This window comes from Polypterus senegalus, chromosome 4, assembly GCF_016835505.1.
Source record: "Polypterus senegalus isolate Bchr_013 chromosome 4, ASM1683550v1, whole genome shotgun sequence".
Lineage (NCBI taxonomy): Eukaryota > Metazoa > Chordata > Cladistia > Polypteriformes > Polypteridae > Polypterus > Polypterus senegalus.
Window position 1 is genome coordinate 163,632,336 of NC_053157.1, and position 21,843 is coordinate 163,654,178.

General features: G+C 38.6%; 1 protein-coding gene and 1 long non-coding RNA gene across 2 annotated transcripts in view; one reads left to right on the plus strand and one right to left on the minus strand.

Annotated features, from left to right (window-relative positions):
- The window catches only part of LOC120527780 (leucine-rich repeat LGI family member 2-like), a 75,271-nt gene that overhangs the window by 19,322 nt on the left and 34,106 nt on the right, over positions 1-21,843 (minus strand). Inside the window, exons 3-5 of the mRNA XM_039751594.1 lie at positions 14,038-14,109; positions 10,022-10,093; positions 9,864-9,935 (exon numbers count right to left, since the gene is read on the minus strand). Coding sequence (XP_039607528.1) covers positions 9,864-9,935; positions 10,022-10,093; positions 14,038-14,109 — 216 coding nt within the window. The remainder of the gene's footprint in view (positions 1-9,863; positions 9,936-10,021; positions 10,094-14,037; positions 14,110-21,843) is intronic.
- LOC120527781 lies at positions 8,295-13,811 on the plus strand. Its single transcript, XR_005633402.1, has 4 exons — positions 8,295-8,663; positions 11,749-11,833; positions 13,090-13,165; positions 13,576-13,811. It is a non-coding gene; the product is annotated as an uncharacterized LOC120527781 (long non-coding RNA).

The following is a 21,843-nucleotide window of genomic DNA, read 5'->3' on the forward strand; positions in this document are numbered from 1 at the left end:
GAAGAAAATGGATGAAAGCCATACTCTGGTTTATATTTCTCAGGAAAATTCATTCTGACCAATTACCTGTAAAGAGCTGATTCATGAATATATCAGCAAATACAACATCAGAGAATGGCTTCTTGTGTTTGACTAAGCTCACTCTCTCTGCCTCACTGCCAGAAGCTTGGTCTGTGGTTACATTTTTTAGTTGTTTACCACCATATTGTAAAGAAAATTCTTTCAAATACATATTGTATATACAGTGGAACCTTGGTATACGTCCTTAATTCGTTCCAGACCCTTTGATTTTACCCAACAGGACGTATACCAAACAAAATTTTCCCATAAGAAATAATGGGAAAATGATTAATCTGTTCCCATGAAAAAAAAATCCTATTGCTATTGGCATATTATATATTGATGGGGTTGTATAAAATAATTTAAACACTGCTTAATACTAAAATAAATAAATACAAAAGCAATTAGATGAAATAAATGAAAATTTTACCTTACTTTACTTTTTAATAACATCTTTGTTTTTCACAATCGTAGATACCGTCGTTCTCGGCAAACGGTATGCAACAGCCATGTCCCGGATACGCATGCTACCTTCATACTTTTCAACAATCAATTCAAATTTACATGAAAAAAACACAAAATCATGTTGTGACGATGTGGGTTTGCTGTATGCTCCCATCTGCTGCCGGGGAGCCATTGAACCCTACACCGTCGGTAATGTGCCTCACTGCTAACCTCATCGGTAACAACAAAGCAAGGGGATGGTGAAAAAGTGCAAAGTGCTTTTATTAAAACAACTAGCAGAATACCCGCGCTTCGCAGCGGAGAAGTAGTGTGTTAAAGAAGTTATGAAAAAGAAAAGCAAACATTTTAAAAATAACGTAAGATGATTGTTAATGTAATTGTTTTGTCATTGATATGAGTGTTGTTGTCATATCTATCTATTTATATTATATACATATATATATATATATAGCAAAATACCTGCGATTGGCAGCGGAGAAGTAAAAAGAAAAGGAAACATTTTAATAATAACGTAACATGATTGAAAATGTAATTGTTTTGTCATTGTCATGAGTGTTGCTGGCATATATATATATATATATATATATATATATACACACACAGACACATATATAAACATATATATACATATAAACATATATATAAATATATATATATATACACATCTATACACATTGTGGCAGTAGGGGGCAGTAGTGCACCCTTGAACCCTCAGGTATGACTCCAAACACCAGGTAAAAGTCCACAACCTTTTATTTATTTTCCACAGTGCACCAAGCACCTTCCACACTACTCACAAATCACTATCCACACAATAACCTCTCCTCCTCGCCCAGACACTTTGCTCCTCTCCCACCCAGCACAGCTCAGCTCAGTGTCTGGACTGAGGCACCGTCCTTTTATAGCCCCTGACCCGGAGGTATTCCTGTCCCGACAGTCCATAGTTCCTTACTCCTTCCGGGTCAGGGCAATCAGTCTTTACTTTAACCGGAGCACGTTGTTAGTTCCTGTCACGTGACCATGACGTACTCGGGTCATAGGGCATGAAAGAGCCCATAAGCCCCCACAGCGACTCCTGTTGCCCCCAAGGTATCCAGCAGGGTTGTGTAAAAATACTACAAGGTCCATAATGCCCTGCTGGACCTCGGGGCATGATCCTGCTGTCGGGAGAGCTCCTCCTGGCGGCCTGGGGGTGCGGACCGGCATGGAAAGCCGGCAATCCTTCACAACATATATATACAGTTATATATATACATATACACACATACATATATATACATATACATATATACACATACTGTATATATACACACACACATAAATACATACTGTATATACAACATATACATATCTACATATATACTGTATATACACATATATATACAAATCTACATATATATATCTACATATATATATATTAGGTGGGACTCGATTAAAAAATTAATCCAATTAATTAGAGGCTGTGTAAGAATTAATCTTGATTAATCGTATGTAATCGCACACGTAAATTTGCCCCAAATCGCAAATGTTTTTTTTTTTAATTTAAAACGGTTTTAGTGGGCTTACAGAATCAAATAATAGACATGGACATGAATATTGTAAACTGAAGCTGTTTTAATTTCTGAAAAAAAGCTTTTAAACTGCATTTGAATTCAAAACAGAAACAAAAATATCATCCCTGGTTAAAATTGGGCAGACTTAAAAATAAAGTGGTAGTTTAAGTACTTTAAGTACATTTTCAGAATAGTATTGTCTTTAAATAATAATAACCAAAATTTCAACATAAAGTGCAGTTTTCTTCTTAAAAAATAAGTCAGAAACATAAAAGGTAATTTGACCAGCTTACTCTTTAAACTCTGAGTAACATTAGCCAAAATTATTTTGTACATTAGGCTAAAACAGTGTGATCATTGAACATTTTGTAATTAGATGTATTTAGAATTACTAACGGTCACGGAAGTCCAATGATCCCCAGTAAGAGCCACAAAGTCCGCTTTCTGTAATGCATCTAATTTTGCTTGCTTTTCAGTGTGCACAAAACCATGCTTTTATCAAGGCTTCGCTCGGGTAGTCGAAATGATCAGTCGTAGGAACGCGCTTTATTCCGACTCTAACATTTTTGTAGCTGTGATGTGTGCATCAGTGTAATGGATGTACCAGGAAATCATGCATTGACAAAAGTTCCCGTTTGCTTGGAATTGAAAGTGTGATTAAATGCGTTATTTTTTAACGCGTTATGGAGTACATGCATCGAAGCTTCTCAGCTGTGCTTGTGCTAAGAAAGGGAAAATTTTAAAATAACGTAACATGATTCTGCTTAACCTAATATTTTTCATACGTCCCAAACCAAGGAGATGCGAAGGTAAAATGAATCGGTAGCGCGTACATAGTCAGTACACCCTCTCGGGAATCGAACCTCGGCGTTAGAGGCTTAAGACTCTACAATTAGCCACAGCGTGTGGCTTGTCTATGCTAAAGTATGTATTGTAGATCGGGGTATATATATACATTTATATATATACCCGTGTACCGCAGTGGAGAAGTAGAAGTTATGAAAAAGAAAAGGGAACATTTTAAAAATAACGTAACATGATTGTCAATATACAGTAATTGTTTTGTGAGTGTTATTGAATGTTGCTGTCATCAAGGATTTGATTATCATTATTTCTTTCAATCAGGCTCGTATTTGTAGGATGTGTTCAAGTTACATTCCGTGTTTGTCAATCGTTGTAAAGATAAGAGGTTTCATTCATCGATTAGTTCCTTACTGCATCAATAAACAGCTCGTCTTCCTTTTATCTGTGATGTGACAAACTGCATGCACGGGTTTTTTTTACACTGTCTTCCTTTAGCAGGACATTCACTTTTTCCACCGTGTGCTTTGTTTCCGCAGTAGCTGCACTTATGAATATGATTGTATGTATAAGACGCTTCATATTTTTTTGCTGCCTTCTCAATTGTGTAATTCGGTTTTTGTTCAGCACTCTTTGGAACTGTTGCTTTTGTCTGCGCATTGCGCCAGTTCACGTGAGCCGCTTGGTGTTCTTGCATCGAAGGTTCCCAGCTGTACTGGTGCCATCTCGTAATGTCAGCTAAGACCCGCACTTAAAAGTTTCTCTCGCAGTTTCAATGAGTTTGTGCCAAACACCACCCTGACCATCTCATCTTCCTCTGCATAAGCACAGTCCTTCACCCGTGAACATTTACCGGCAGTGTTTGTATTGGATTGCCGCTGATGGACGGCCTTATATGGGCAGGCACTAAATTACAAACGCTAGTGGCAGCCTGTCTATGAACTTAATTTAATATAAACTTACGGTTCACGCCGTGCTTTGTTTCCGCAGTAGCTGTACTTATGAATATGCTTGTATGCATCATTTGCTTCATAATGTTTTTCTGCCTTCTCAATTGTGAAATGGCGTTTTGTGCTCATCGCTGTTTGGAGTTCTTCCTTGTTCTGTACGTACTTACGTAGGAGGCGTGATGATGTCACACGAAACTCCGCCCCGCCATCTCCAACTCAAGACTCCATTACATTATATGGGGAAAAATAGCTTCCAGTTATGACCCTTATACGTAGAATTTCGAAATGAAACCTGCCCAACTTTTGTAAGTAAGCTATAAGGAATAAGCCTGCCAAATTTCAGCCTTCTACCTACACGGGAAGTTGGAGAATTAGTGATGAGTGAGTGAGTGAGTGAGTGAGTGAGTGAGTGAGAGAGGGCTTTGCCTTTTATTAGTATAGATTAACAAAACAAGGTGTTCAAATTAAAGTGCAGTCTCCAAAGTTCCAATAAATAATCCATAAAATCAGAAGTAAAAACAACGAAGTTAAAATAGAGCACAAAGCATTCTTTAAAAAAAAAAAACAAAAAAAAAAAACAAGAAGAAGCCCGGCGCCATTTTACCTGGCGCCCCCCCCGCTTCCCAATAGGGGAGTCGCCCTACTTGCAGCTGACATTAACTCTGCCTACTTCAGCTACTTTGCTCGCTCGCTCTCTCTCTCTCTCTCTCTCTCTCTCTCACTCACTCACTCACTCAACCTCCCGTCCGTTATTTCTTTTTCCTCCCCTTCTAGCCAACTCGCGCTTCTGTTTATCAGAAGCAGCCCCAGGAACAATCATGAATGCGGACGGTCCCTCACAAGTGCACTTTGGTGAGAAACACCCACATCGCTAATCGCCCTGACAACCTTCAGCCACATAACCACCACGCCCCCTCACCAAGCTGCGAGCGCGGTGATTATTTATTTTAAAGCTGGACTTTGACAGGAGCTGTGGACCCGCTATACCACACATGTGAAAGTTCACAGAGAGTTGTAGCGCGGGTTGTTCACTGAATGCTAGCAACTGGTGCACTAACGCTCATGGGCAGTCGTGGCTTTGTCTCGAGAGAGGTAAACAAGGTTAGCACGCGAGTCGTATTCCAAACAAAGGTTGTATACCAAGCAAAATTTTTCATGTCTAAACAGGACGTATACCAAGTTGGACTTATTCTAAAGCAGACGTATACCGAGGTACCACTGTAATTGTATATATGTTGTATGATGAGGATACTTAATTTTTCTCTGATGAGTCATAGCACTACAAATTTCATTGTACTGTATACAGTACCCGTAACAGTAGAATCAACCTGACTTATTGAAAATGAAGCACAATTTAATAAAATTCTGTTCACTTGACCTAGAATAGCTGCCAGCTTTTCTTTGTATTTTAAAATGTTGAACATTTTTCTTATATCAATGCATTTAAAAACTAACACAAAATATGCACTGGATGAATGTTGATTTGCTAATTTGGATGGATAGAGTGAGCCTTTAACCATGACAATAGTGATGTTATGCCTGTGGTGACTTAGAAACAGAGACACAGAAACATAGAAGGAAAGACAGTGAATCACCATGTCAAGCAGCACAGACTACAAAAGGTGCCTGGGGTGAGAGTGCCCACAGATGAGTGCTTAGTGGATGGTTCTGCCACTGGGCCTGACTGGGCATAGCTAGAACTCACGACACAGGACCACCCTCTTCCTGTGGGCCCACCACTTGCAGAAGGAATAGGGGGAAGGAGTGATGTGAACTGAGTGACCCAGTACCAGATAAGTGGTGAAAATGAATTAATGAATGAAAAAAGATACAAAAGGTGCACTATGCATTTATACTAAATTACTGTGCAAATTTGTTCTTGGTTCTGATGAGCTTGCACTTTTATGTACCTCTGGAATGGACAGTCAGTAGTAACCTTAACAATGGAAATGCATCCCATTAAACATATAGAGTATAATTATAAGAATAAGCCAATAATTATCTGCACTTTTGTGATTATTTTGTTTTGGGTTGGCTGTACAGGTTTCACTGTGCAAAAGTGATGTGCCTGTGGTCACAGTGGTAAAGTTTCAGCCTTGATTAACCATTTTCTCTTGTTGTTTTCTAGGAATAAACATGGCCGCTCCACTCTCCATTCGCACCAAAGAAGAGCAGTGTCACGCATGTGCCAGAGGGCTCCCTGATCAGCTCAGTAGAGGAAAACAATTCCAAACCTGGGCTAGAGGGGGGCGCTGTTGCTAAAGGTCTCTTTTCCTTTCATTACACAGCCCAGAAAACACCCCTAGTGAGGGCAGCAAAACCCAACAGTAAAGTCAGAAGAAAGTCCCACCCTTTGTGGTACCAGGGATATAAAAAACGCAGTTTGGTTTAATTCACAATCCTTTCATTTCTTTAAAGCCGGTGTTAATTTTGGAGACTGTTTTCTGTCACCATTTTTTTTGAGTTAAATAGTAAATGGGGTTCCTGGGGTGATACCCCAAATTTTCATGTTGTCTCGCCTGCTACCTGGCCACTTGTCACAGCAGTGATCCGCTTTTAATAAGCTGAAGGTGTACCAGAGGCCAAAATCCATAGAAGGCTTTCTGCATAATATGGAGATAGTGTTTAACCACAATGGACTGCTTACGAATGGTTGGACAAGAGTTAAGCATGAAGAAGAGGCAGGACACCCATCTATGTCCTTACCATGACGAACTGACAATGATTTCAGTTCAAGAAGTCATTGAATTTGTGGCCCAGTGAGAATGATTATGCCATACAATGGATTGGGGGCCCATCCATTATTGGATTCTACCTTCTGTTTAGTTTTGCTGGGATAGCCACATACATCCCACTAAACTGAACTGGATTCCTGTGTTAAAAAAGGAATGGATGAGTATATTTCTGGAAAGAATGTAAAATTCACTTTGTTATGTGTCTAGAGCAAAAAAGGAACACAGTAGTTCTCAAACTGTGGGGCGGGTCCCCCTAGGGGGCGCGAAGTAACAAAAAGGGGGGTGCGAAGATGTGAAAAAAAGAAAACAAGAATCAAAAATATGAAAAATACGATATATCATTAATTAAAAAAGAACAAATTGGTATTAGTGGGCTCCTTTCAAAAAAACGTTAGGGGGGCGCGATTAAAACTGTTTTGAAAACTCAGGTCGCAAATACTTAAAGGTTGAGATATGCTGGAGTAACGTTTGTGGTCTGGACCTGAGAGGGACATGTTTCTTTTGTGGTTGAGAAGTATCAGAAAGGAAAGGGCTACATGAAGAAGCTGGCCATAGAAACAGCTCCTGAGAGAGTGCATGGAGAGACACAGATAAAGGACTCAAGAGAAGTAATTATACAAGGCGGCTTCTCCACTGCTGAAGCCCATTGTCCAGCAAGTGTGACTGGCAATGTGTAGCAGATGATGTTGCTACTGACCCCAGGTGAGTCGGTGGTGCGTACAGTATGTGCAGGCTCAGGGCGAAGCAACCAGGGTTGTGTGAAGCCACAGAACATCTGAATGGCACTGCAGAGAGGTTAAAGAGGGAGACAGCAGGTTCAATCGCAGATGCACCAAAAGTCCTTTCAAGAGCCAAATATCAACAATGCTCTCAGAATGCTTAGTCAATTCTTTCGTCTTTCACAACCCCAGTTCCATTACAACATTTTAGACAATACTTACACTTTAAGTCCTGAAATAAAGAATCAAAGTGAACATTAAGAGTTGAAAGTAGACCTACTTAAGGATCAAATGGTTCAATAAAATGTATTAATAATTGTACATTGTCTGATGGAATATTACATTGAACATTTAAAAGAATAAAAAAATATATACTGACATAAAGGCAATAAGCTATGAAACTATCAATGGGGTTGAGTTTTTGTAGGACCTCCATATATTTACCCTTTCAACAAAAGCATACAGTAATCAGAACTAAATGGTGCACTACCCTGACGTAATACTCTCATACCTACTGCATGTAATCCAGTTCAGTATTACAGTTCAATGTAGCCATTTTGTTTTAATACTGTACATATAGTTTACTAGAACAAAGGCAGAAGTAGGATGGTGCAGTGCATAGCCTCATGGATGCAGCACTTAGGGTTTGAATCCTGGCCTGTCTGTTGCCTGTTGTTACAATGTGTGGCGGTTTTCATCTGGGTTTGCCAGTTTTCCTGTCATATCCCCATCTTAACTGGTAATTCTGAATTAGGACCAGTGTAAATGCGAGTACAGGTGGGCACACAAGTGGCAAGGCTATGATCCAGAATCTTTTTAAGCAAGTTTGACTATTATACGTGTAGCACCCTCCTAGTTGGGTATAATAGTAAACTCATTTATTTTTTGTTTCTTTTTTTTTATTTTTGCTCTGGGGAAAGCAGGAACAGAGATGTGATTGGTGCTTTTTACTACCAATCAAGGTATAGTGCGCTCTTAGTACTCGAATGATTTTTGTTTTTCTTGGGGTTTTGAGGGGAAGAGTGTGTGGAGACAGAGCTAGGTGGAGGAGAGTGTTGAACGAGTGTGTAAGAAAGAAAAAAAGAGACGAAAAGTTTTGGTTTTTTGTTTTTGGTGGTGAGTGTAAAACGTGAGAGGCATTGAGCGGGTTTGGCTCATGTGAAGGCAAAAAAAGAGTGCTCGGTTTTAAAAAGAAAAAAGGGACAGACAAACGAAGAGTCGGAATCCTACTTTAGATAAATTTGTTATGTAAAAAGGGAACGCAAATAAATACCGCATCAAGACGAAGCTGCTGGCGTCATCCCAGACGGAGCTGTGAACTTCCTGTGTTTAAGGCACGGAGGAAAATGAGAAGTGCGGCGAAAGTTCTGGAAGGACACCGTGAGTACACGTGAAGTTATGTACAGCATATGAGCTCCAACTAAGCGCGCCAATGATTTTTTTTTATAGATATATATACACATATATATATTTATTGTTGATTTCTATGTGTGAACCTTACCTGTGCTGTAACTCAGACAAATTTGAGTTAAATTGAACTGCGATAATATCCCATGAACGGTGTGTTTAAATGAATGTGTTTTATTGTTATTTTTTTGATTGTTTGTTTGTTGTTTTCTATCCATGATTGTGTGAAGTGCTTACATGGTGGTTGCATTTAAATAATTATTAAAACGAGTGAGTGTTTGCAAATCATTACTTTGAAATAGTGTAACAATTAGGGATAAATAATTATTTCATTGGACCTATTGGTTATAAAAATTTATTGGGAGGTGTTTAATGTGGATCCCACCAGTGAAATGTCATCCTATGTCATAGGTAACGTGCCAGTTCAATAGTGGGAGGGCTACATATGTTATGAGACTACTGTATTACTGCTTTAAGAATGCTATTTCAAAACTATAGAGAACTAGGAATAGCACGCAGCCGGGCTGCTTTCTGGCACATTCTGGAAACTCCAGGTTTCATTACGTTAAATTAGTGACTCAAAACTCTCCTTGCATGAGCGTGTGTTGCAGGTGTGCTCTGTGACAAGATGGCTCAGCTTTTACTTGATGTTGCTGGTGCAGGCTTTTGATTTTCATGGAAATTGAATGATTGAATGAATGAGCATCTGTATAAATCAGAGCCACCGCACACTGACAGCAAATTATAATTCAGTGCAATTTCCATACTGATGGTGAGCATTTTCCATAATTGAAATACAGTATATAAGAACACATTTCATTTCACAGTTACGTTTTCATTCTACCTGATGCTTCTATGAATATAAAACACATTTTTATAATCCCTGGAAACTATTGAGAAAACAGCTGATGTGAAGTATGAAAACATGATAATTGATTTCAGAATAAACATAGTTGGATTGACCAAATTCTGGTTGCTGTACTACACATTAAACAAACTATAGCTCTGCTCGAAGAAGGTATCAAAAAATTAAAGGTGGCAGACACTGGAAAAATGAAATTTGTACTGCCTGTTCTGTTGAAAGTCACACGGAAAACGTCTCATCCATGGGGGTGTGACAAGCAGGAGGCAGGAGCTGAAAATGATTCCCCTAAGTAAGACTACTATACTTACAGTTCTATTAAGGAATCCAAATCGTTGAAAATCTCTCTGGGTAAACTTTGGATATGATTGTTAGCCAGTGACCTAAAATAAAAAATGATCAGTCTGAGATTTATGTACTGTTATGAGTGTAAGTATTTTTATACATGGTTGCGTCCTAAAATACTTACAGATGTGTCAGATCACGGAGACCTCGGAAGGCATATTTTCCTGTTGTCTCGATTTTATTGCTTTCTATAAAGCTGAAAAAAGATGGCATTACAGTACTTTTAAATTACTTCATAGATGTAAACACTTAATATACTACAGCAAACTAGTTTGTTACCATTCTATGATAATACATTTTTTACTTTTTAAAGGAAATAAAACATAAATATCTTATCACATTTCAAAAGTTTTCTATTTCTAAAGTGGCAAAACTGTAAAATGTAAACTCATTCAAATATTAAGATTGTGCACACTAATTCATTTCATAGGTATTACCACTTTCTTCAAAATAAAAAAAAAAAATAAAAAAACACATTTTCTTGAAATAAATGAAGCTATTCACCTATATACATTTGAAGTCATGTGTGATTGGTAGGAGGATTTCCAAACAACAAGTAACAAACTGTATCAGCGTGAATGAGGATTCATCAGTTTTCTGTTTAGATGCATCCCACAATTTGGCACAAAATTCACATGATATTACATGATAAAAGCATAAAAAAGGAAGATGTCTGTCTTTTTTGTGCATTATAGGATTATGTTGGAACTAGCTGTGCTACCCAACTAAGGTGGGTTAAGATCTAAGTAATCGACATAGACCTCAGCATTAACATTTGCAGTGCACTATGTAATGCAGATGTCTCAGTTATATGCCACTAGACATGAGATTTGTAAAAGCAGTGTAAATGTTTGACACACCATCAATTGGAATGGCAAATGCATTGCATTTTATTATTAAAAATGTTTGTGATGCTCCATCTGTTGAAATGGCAAATGCATTGCATTTTATTATTAAAAATGTTTGTGATGCACCATCTGTTGGAATGACAAATGCATTGCATTTTATTACTAAAAATGTTTGTGATGCACCATCTGTTGGAATGACAAATGCATTGCATTTTATTACTAAAATGTGATGCGCCACCTGTTGGAATGACCAACATATTACAGTTTATTATTAAAAATGTCTGTGATGCACCATCTGTTGGAATGATAAACACATTGTATTTTATTGCTAAGAATGTTTGTGATGCAACATCTGTCAGAATAGCAAATACATTGCATTTTATTATTAAAAATGTTTGTGATGAACCATCTGCGGTAATGGCAGAGACACAGCAAACAGACAGATACATAGACACTTATTCTTTTATTAAGGTGGATTGGTTAATTGGATAAATGCACTCAGTTCCATATCATTATTTTTATTTCAATGAATTAATCAATTGTATAGGTTAATATGAATACTGCTGTATATACTGCTGTTTCAGATGAACAGAATAACATTTGACAACTGGTGAACAATACCACATTATTTCTGAAAAATAAATATGAACTTAAAAGACCCAGGACTCCATAAATGTGTTTATAAAAGTCATTAAATTAAGTTTTGAAGTTTGGGTGCATGCAAATAACAGTGATATAACAAGTGAAGCTAGACAAGACTGTATGTGGCCTAATTAGTTTCTTGCACATCTTCCCAAAGCAGGCAGCAATAAGAACAAATGCAATTTTGTGTAATGTGTCCCCAAAAATTTGCTATGCAGATTTCCATTGTTTAAAACAAAACATACTACGGTATTATCACAGTGTGCTCCTGTTCTTTGCAACATAAGGGTGGTGAGCACAGCAGGAAACCTGGGAACATGTACCACTTCATGTCTCCAAGTCCGTTCTTCTCCTTTCCTAGGAAACCAGCCAAGGAAGGACACACTCTTCATACCCTGAAATTCTTGGATCTGAGGACCGCCCAATGAGAGCAGATAGAACCCCAGGTAATTCAGTCTCTTCTGGTCACATGGCCCAGGGGCCAAAGATAAAAGAGGTGACTGGTGGTACCACAGGCTGTTCACTCCTGGAGGCAGAACAGGAAGGAACCAAACCCTATTTTGGATATCATTAATAGACCCAAAAGAGCTTGTGCTAAAACTTTAAAAGACTACTTGGAATCCTATACAATGATAAAAAAAAAATATTTCATTAAGCCTGAGGAAGACATTATGAAGAATTCTTCAGAGTATTTGAACCAAGCATAAGGGGAGAGACATCTTGGAACACTTTCAAACCCCAAAAGTAAAAATACGTTAATGGTGCTGACACTAACAGCAGTAGAGAGAGGTAGTGCTCAGTCAAAAGAAAGTGGTTGGAGCTGGCATTCCAATACTCAAGTGAGCCGCTTTAGCACAATCCGAGGGGAGAGCCCAAAAAAAGGTAAACCTAACACAGCCATGCTCATGACCACCCTACTGTGGCATAGTGAGAACCACTTCTAAGGGCAGCAAGCTCATTTAGAGAGCAGTAAAATGAGTAGAAATCCATTGACTCAGGCCTGCTTAGCACTTAGAAGCGCTACAATACTTTTTTTATACAAGGGGATGGTTAGGATGTGAATTTTCTCTTTGGCTATCTGAACACTCCATTGAGGTCACAGTGTTTATTACAGTATAGGAGAATGATTATTATTTCTAAGCAGTATGGATAAAAAAAAATCTGACTACTCAAAAAATATTTCTGGGTGATGAAAGAATGTAGGTAGGGAAACGTTTGTCTATATGGTGCACAGCATTGTCCAGACGTGTAAATAAATCTCATACTGGCTGAAAAACTATCATACGTTCAGCCATAAAACCTTCACTTTAAAATAATTTTTTAAAATTTTGATATCCACCCCATTCATCTTATTAAAATGTGTCCATTCAGCTTAGTCCTTAGTGTGCAAGTTTATTTTCTTATAAATATTTGAATTTGCACAATTTTTTCTTTTACTTTCTGTCTGGCGAGTACTATATTATCTTACCTTACCTCTCATGATTTCTGCAAGAAGCAGAAAATTAACTGGAATTTCTTTTTTTATAACATACAGGATTATTCTGTATTTGCATTTTTCTGAAATATAATTACTGTAGCTACAATAAGCTGGCAAAGGGCCTAAGTTCACTTTTCTTTATAGACTATATGGGCATAGAATTAACATTTTTCAGAGATCTGCTACTTGTACTAATCCCCATTATTCCCTAATGTTTCTTTGCAGTTATTCTGTGGTAGTGATCTGTAACACCACCAACTGATCAAGACACCACACAGCCTTCTGAGATGATGGAATGAAGGTAGGGGTCTCATCTGTCCATGAGACAAACTTCATCAAATCCTTTAATGTGAAGTGTGAAAATTAAGAAGTTTGATTTAGGAACATTTGTGTTAGGCCAGTGGGGCTTTGCAGACTTTTGGCCTTGGATCCCCTGCAGATTTAGTTTTTTGTCTCCAGCATAAATTAAGTTTTTTTTTGTTTTTTCTGAACTGCTGGCCATCTGACCTTAATTTGTTTTGTTGTTATTGATTCTTTAATATATACTGCCTAATCTTATTTTTTTTTCTCATCTTGTAAATTTCTTTTGTCATCTTGTAAACCACTTTAAGATACATTGTATGAAAATGTGCTGTATAAATAAATGTTGCTGTTGTTGTTGCTGTTTCCACTTATCCATCCACAGATTTTTCCCACACTCTTTTTTTTCAGTTACAAGGTCCTGAATAGCTGAGAATTACCCTTGCAGCATGGAGCATAAAGAAAGTGGCAGCCCAAGAAAAGACACAAATAATTATGCATCTTACCTGGCCAAGTTCAAGTCTCGAGCCAAAAGGCATGCACATTTTTAAATATTAATGGGAACTGCTGCACACACTGATATTAGGAGAACATAAACACATTAGAAGGAATACAACTGCTTGAACTAAACATTGTAATAATGATAGGAGGAAGAAACCCTGCATGAAAATGCAAGAAAAATATGTAGGCTGCCATAAAAAGTAATATACAGTATGTATAAGGTATATACTGCTTAGTTATAAAAGATGGCGAATGAAAAAGAATATGTTAAACAGTATTGGATTAAAAAAATAACTCAGTTTAGCTGGCTTGGGTACCAACCCTGGAGATCAATCAAAGTCTAATATTCTTGCAGCCCTTCAGAGAACTTACAGATATTCAAGATGTGGAAGACCAGAAAATGCATCATCCTTTATAGCTGTAAATGAATTGGAATTCAGAAGTCTGTAAATCAAAGAAATATGAAAAAATGAATATTGATTTTCATAGATAAAAAAACAAAGCCTGCTGAGACATATAATGGTAAAAAAGGAGTTAGTGCTACATTCATCTTGCGTGCATAAAATGTCTTTTTTGATTTAAAATTACTACAGTCAGTGCAAGGTACTGTAAATGCATTTTACAAAGGTAAATTACTGCACAGCATAATGTATCTGTAAAGGAAACAAGCAGGATGGTGAGGCAGTGTACAGCTGGGATGCCACACCTACAGATGTTTGCCTGGGAATGAGCTATGAACTATTAGGAAAAAGCCAGGATTCTATCCCTGGATCAGTAAATGTCATTTTTGATCTGATGGTGTTGATGGAGAAGTATAGAGAAGGCCAGAAAGAGCTGCATTGTGTCTTTGTCGACCTGGAGAAAGCATAAGACAGGGTGCCTCGAGAGGAGTTGTGGTATTGTATGAGGAAGTTGGGAGTGGCAGAGAAGTATGTAAGAGTTGTACAGGCCATGTACGAGGGAAGTGTGACAGTGGTGAGGTCTACAGTAGGAATGATGGATGCATTCAAGGTGGAGGTGGGATTACATCAGAGATCAGCTCTGAGCCCTTTATTTGTAATGGTGATGGACAGGTTGACAGATGAGATTAGACAGGAGTCCCTGTGGACTATGATGTTTGCTGATGACATTGTAATCTGTAGCGATAGTAGGGAGCAGGTTGAGGAGACCCTGGAGAGGTGGAGATATGCTCTAGAGACGAGAGGAATGAAGGTCAGTAGGAACAAGACAGAATACATGTGTGTAAATGAGAGGGAGGTCAGAGGAATGGTGAGGATGCAAGGAGTAGAGTTGGAGAAGGTGGATGAGTTTAAATACTTGGGATCAACAGTACAGAGTAACAGGAATTGTGGAAAAGATGTGAAGAAGAGAGTGCAGGCAGGGAGGAATGGGTGGAGACGAGTGATGGGAGTAATTTGTGACAGACGGTTACCAGCAAGAGTGAAAAGGAAGATCTACAGGATGGTAGTGAGACCAGCTGTTGTATATGGGTTAGAGATGGTGGTACTGACCAGAAAGCAGGAGACAGAGCTGGAGGTAGCAGAGTTAAAGATGTTAAGAATTGCATTAGGTGTGATGAGGATGGACAGAATTAGAAATAAGTACATTAGGGAGTCAGCTCAGGTTTGGAGACAAAGCCAGAGAGGAAAGGTTGTGTTGGTTTGGACATGTGCAAAGGAGAGATGTTGGGTATATTGGGAATAGGATGCTAAGGATAGAACTGCCAGGGAAGAAAAAGAGGAAGGATTATGGATGTGGTGAGAAAGGACATGCAGGCGATGGGTGTTACAGAGCAGGATGCTGAGTATAGGAAGATATGGAAAAAGATGATCTGCTGTAATGGCCCTAATGGGAGCAGCCGAAAGACAAAGAAGAATTAGATTCTTTGTCTCATTTTTTATTCATCTTTTATATTATGTATATTGCTCTTGTTATCTTAATCTATAGGGATGAGGCTTTGGGCCCGTGCAAGGCCAATAAACATCACAGTAAGTCTTAAGTTAGTCACTGTGGCAGTAGTTCAACTTCCAGTTGTACACTTCTTTGAATTTTGTATTCCAATTTTTGTAAATGTTGTAAATAGGAGTGAAAAACATGGCAAAAAAAGGTATGGGTCCTCCAAAAATCCTACCCTATGCAGGCCAGGACCTTTAGCCTAGAAGATTCCCACCCCAAGCCAGAAAACCCTCCAACTGCTACTTGCAAGCTTCAGCCTATACAGGCCTTAAATGCAGAAGTGATTTAAATGTTTAAAATGCACAGAAGTGTCCTATGAGAAAGAGGAACTGTAAAACCATTGGCTCAAAGAGACAAATCCCTCAAAGCTTCTTTATAAAAACATAATTTGTTTAACGAATAGGAAAGTAGGTATAAAATAGAAAAACAAAGGCAAAAGGAATCTACCTAAAGGCAATGCCTGAGTACTTCAGCCTCCAAATTACAGCCTGGAAGCACTTGCGGGTCAAGCCGAACCTGCTTCCAGGTGTGCACCTTTCTTACAGCTTCCCCTAGCAGAACCCACACACCTGACAGGGCTGCCTACCAAGACTACATCTCCCATGGGAACATGAATGACAGCTCTGATCGAGGGAAGCTGCCACCTAGTGTAACGGGGGATTAAATAACCATCAGAGACATTCCTTCACTGTCTGTCCATTTTTTCCCAGCCAGAAAGTTACTGCAGTCTAGTCCAGCCAGGATGCCGGTCCAACCAACTGGGGCCTCCCTTCTGGGTAAGGAACCTTCCTCCCTCTTGGTTCAGACACCCATCCATCCATCCTGGTACTTACAACATCCAAACAACTTTCAATGACAACCTGAGGGAAGCCGTTGCATCTAATAAAAGAATAAAAAGGTGCAGGGTGGTCCCTCAGGTGTGATAGCCATACCTATTGGGGTTCCATTCGCAGAATACAAAACACATATACAGTATAAGCTTAATGATACAGTACATAAATACTAAGTACAGAACATAATAGAAATTACATAAAAATATGAAAAATAATATTTCAAAAATAACAGAAACTATAACAAAGAAGAAAAACATACAATTCAGGGAATAAGCCCTGGAAAAACATAACAATAAGTCATTTTTCTTATTAACCAGCTTGGTGTAAACCCCGAGCATATCTCGGCTTCAGAATTCTATGTAAAACTGTTCACCCTGAGCGGCACTTGGGTTAAACTGTTATGCTCTGCTTTACAGTGTTATACTGGAATAACTCTCAGGACGGTATTCTGCTGCCATCTAGTGGATGAAATAACATCATTCTGTGACAAAACATGGATATGTCTATATGCATTCTGCCACACTATGCTAACTCATCATTATTTATGAATGATTTGGAGCCTTCTACATAAGATAGAAAGGAGTGCAAGCAAAAAGCCACAAAGTCAGTTTTCAGAACAAACTGAAACTGAGCCATTGTTCGAATCAAGCAATAGTGTGGATGATAAATTGGTCATCATGACATTGGTACTGACAGTGAAGCTAAATCCTGTTTGGCAGATTTCAATCTCCCAGGTTTCAGTCATGCTTGTGTTTGGTGTAGGCTTGATACTACTGCTGAGAGTCGAGAGAGGTGAGGGGAGCCAAACCATCTGATGACGATAACTAGTGGACAGCCAGTGGATTTGGTAAAAGGAAGGCTGGGAGGTAGGAGGCAGCAGCTGTCTAATTTGGTAGATCACTTGTTTATGTGGGAAAGAACATCCATTGTCGAAGACTGAAATGGCAAGAATATTGAGAGACCAAGAGTGGCATATCCTTTGCTGTTTTGTTACACCCTTTGTATTGTGTTTACTCTTTTCTTTTTAGCGTCAATTGATATTTTAAAGTTACTTAACAAAAGCCCTGCCTAATACTTATTAGGAGCACCTGCATATCATCTGTTCCAGAGGGTCTTAATTCTGTTACAGGGTCACATCTAGAATTCTGCGCATTAATTCACTGGACATACCAAAGAGTCCTTGTATACTTCTTTTCTAATGGTTTTACCATACTTTACAAGGACAGCACAATGTGTTACAATATAAGTTTTTATGGTTTATCTAGTCATTAATAAAGTGGTTTGGGCTGATTTTAGAATGCCTGGTGGGTATCAGCCATGTGCAGAGGAGGAACCCTGGCATAAACATAACAGAAATAGGGGTAGAAAAAATCACAAACAGAAGGTGCAGACTACATATAGTCATGGCTAAAAATCACTGCACCATTATCCTGCTCAATTTTAAAAATATCATAAACCTAATTCTGGGCACTTACTCCAGTCTTTTAAGTATAATCTTAAACCTGCAATCATTGGAATATTTACCTTTGTGATAAAAAAGAGTACAGTTTGGCACTGTACAGGTTTTAAAACTTCCTATGTGGAAAATGCAGAAGTGTCTGCCATATGCAGAGTAAAGCAGTTTGTTGCGACAGGCTTTTCCCTTCTTGCTTGGAAACAGGACTTGTTATACTGTACATGGCAGAAGAGCCAAGGGAAAGATCATCTCTGAATGACTGCATGTATTTATTCAATGTAATTATTATTGGAGGAGAAGATCATGACTAGGTTAATTAAAGATTTATTAATTGCTAGTAATAAACAGAAGCAGACTTGTTATTATTGTATAATCACTTGTACATGTGGTGGCAGATTTATATCCTGACAGCTCACATGTAGCTAGTATAATAAATATTAAGCTCCCCCAAATTAACATGAACAATACGCATAGGAAATCTATTTGTAGACAGTAATTGTGCTATTAATGTACAAACGTGTATTTATAATGCCCTTGCAAAAGATGTCTTGAGCTCCTACATCTGTTCAACACCTTTTTAATTTTCCCACACAGCGCATGGATGCATATAAAGTGGAGACCTAATGCAGATCTTTTTGAATTAAAATCTTAAGAGGGAGAATTACAAAAACTCACTCACATTAATTGTTAAGCTAATGGTTAAATTAGGATGTCGTACAAGTTAGAATATCGAAGACATCTGTCAGCATTATACCTTGGACTGTGACCATTTATAGCAAATGCACATCATTCGCATTACCACGACATGCAATTAAAACTAAAAAGGAAGGAACAAAAGAATATCACTGCACACACTGGCATAACAATTTTTTTGTCATTACTTTAAGAGTAGTGTTTTTAAACTTTGCATTAGGTGTAAAGTAGTAATGCAGGCTGACTGGTAAATGAAAGGCTTTCACTTGATGATTGAGTCCCTCACAAGTCCCACCAAGCAATTGTCTTATAGGCTGTGACCCACACAGTAACATACCTTGTGGTTTTATCTGACTGAGATCAACCAGATGGCATGAGCTGCCCAAAACACCAGGTGATCGCTGGTGAACAGAAATTCTCGCCGTAACACCAGGAGTAGGCTCTTGAGCTATCATTCATGAGAGACATTTATGGACTGTTATTTTTGCTGGAAATATTCTATTAGTCTGTAGTAACCAGTGTGTTCTTATATGCTGTGGTCTCCTGGAGAAGCAACTTGAGCTCAAAAGATGCACAGTTACTGAATAAACATATCAAGAAAGCCTGCCCTAAACATTTTGGAAGCTTTTGTGGAAAAGTGGATGGTGGCAAAAATTGAATGCACACATTTAAAATTCCCTCCATCTCCTCCAGGAGGCGCTCTTTTGGAGCACTTTTAGCTACAGGCTCATTCCACCACAGTGTGCTTAGAAGTGTCTCTAGAGGTCCTTTCTGCCCACTGCTATCAGGCATTTCAATGTTTCCTCCCAAGTCCCAAGCTAAACACTGATACTTTTGTTTTGCAATTTCTGTAACAATGCACATTTATTTATTTATTGATTGATTGTATTGTTCTGAGAGTCTGTATCTCTATTTTAATGTTTCTGCTACTGTATGCATCAGAATTTCTCCTGGGATTAATAATGTTAGCATAATCTAGTCTAAATGATGTTACAATTGGGTATAACTTCTTAAAAAATAATTTGTTAATACAAGATGATCGGAGGGATGCTCTAAAAGTGGTATTGAAGCTTTTGGAGGATATACATCATGATAATATTGATTCTCCTGGCAAAGGTAAGATGGGGGAGGGGTGAACCATCTACTATATGAACATATAGACGGTTGTGGCGAGTGCCCTCTTCTACGTGGTGGTGTGCTGGGGAGGCAGCATAAAGAAGAAGGACGCCTCACGCCTGGACAAAATGGTGAAGAAGGCAGGCTCTATTGTAGGCATGGAGCTGGACAGTTTGACATCCGTGGCAGAGCGACGGGCGCTAAGCAGGCTCCTGTCAATCATGGAGAATCCACTGCATCCACTGAACAGTATTCTGTCCAGACAGAGGAGCAACTTCAGTGACAGACTGCTGTCACTGTCCTGCTCCACTGACAGACTGAGGAGATTGTTCCTCCCCCACACTATGCGACTCTTCAATTCCACCCGGGGGGGTAAACATTAACATTATATAAAGTTATTGTCAGTTTTTACCTGCATTTTTATTACTTTTTAATTTAATATTGGTTTTTGTATCAGTATGCTGCTGCTGGATTATGTGAATTTCCCCTTGGGATTAATAAAGTATCTATCAATCTATCTATCTATCTATCTATCTATCTATCTATCTATCTATCTATCTATCTATCTATCTATTGTTTGATGTTTTAAATTAGATCTTCAAAATTGTGTTTAAAGATATCTTTGTTTTCTATTAATAATTATTTTAAGATATTTAAACTGTTATGATGCAGTCAGTGAAAAGTGATCTGAAAAAGTCTGATGTGCAAAAGAATTCACTGAAAAAAGCAAAATAGTTTTGAATATGGAGACTATAAGAAATTCTCCTAATACATTTATTACTGATGGCAAAGGTGAACATGGGTCTCAGACGTAAAGCACCATATCATCAGCATAAAGTAAAACTTTTTATTCAAGCTCTTGCCTTATGATCCCTTCAACCTTAATATCATTTGCAAAAGGTATTGGTGATACTGGATGCCCTTATTTTCTTTCACATTCTACTTTGAAATCAACTGAATTTATATTAAATGTACCAACTGTGGCGAATGGCTGGGACTGCTACTCAGCCGGGATGCCAAGGAGGACTGGAGGAGGGCTTGCACCTCCTCCAGAACACGAAGGGGTGACTGCCCTGGTGGCTTTGGGGACCATGGGTACAGAGCTTTGAAGCTCAGTCCTGTAGAGGCCCGTGGTCACCGCCAGGGGGCGCCCCAATGCCTATGAATCCCCGGAAGTGCTGGGGGAAAGAGAATCAGGGACACTCGGGGTGCTTCCGGATGCAGAGCCGGTACTTTCGCCACACTTGGGAGTGCCGGGGGAAGATTGCCGGGAAGCACCTGGAGCACATGTGGGTGTGTATAAAAGGAAACGCCTCCCTCCATTTGATGGCTGGAGTCGGGTGGAAGAGGACAGAGCTCGGGAGGAGAGGAAAGAGGCGGCCTGAAGAGTAAAGGCATTGTGAAGAGAGGCCTGGACTTTGGGGCAATTGGTGCTGCTGCACTGGGTTTGTGTGTGTCTTCACTGTATATTGTCTGTAAATAAACGTGTGTTGGGTGTCTGCCTGTCTGTGTCTGGCCTGTTTCCCACACAACCAAGGCTTCCAGACTAGTAAGCGACAATTAAAACCATGCAGATATACTTGGACAAAACTCATAATTGCTCAATATGGTAAACAGATATCCTTGTCCAACTTTGTCAAAGGTTTTTTTCTGAATCCAAAGACCTCTGGAGATGCAGATTCTGTAGGACAATATAAGAGTGTACAATATTACACTAAACAAGCAGTGAAGACTGGAAACTAAGTATCTGTCTTTAATAAATATTCTCTTTCAATATTACAGACAAAAGGCAAAAATTCTTTCTCAATTCCTTTAGCTAAAATAAAAATATTAGCATCACTATTCAGAAGTGAATTTAGTCTACATGATACACACATTTTGAAGAGTCTTTATTTTTGTTAGGAAAGACCATAATTGATACAAAGCATAACGTTTTAGTTCAATTTTATTTTCTCTAAATTCACTAAATAATAATGATGCTGATGCTATCTGAATTAATTTTTTTTTTATAAAATTCCACTGGATGGGCTCATGGGCCTGCAGTGAGTTTATAGCATTTTTCTCATCTACATAGAGAGTATCTGTGATATTTGTATTTTTTCAAAGAAGTCCAGGCCTTGAGCT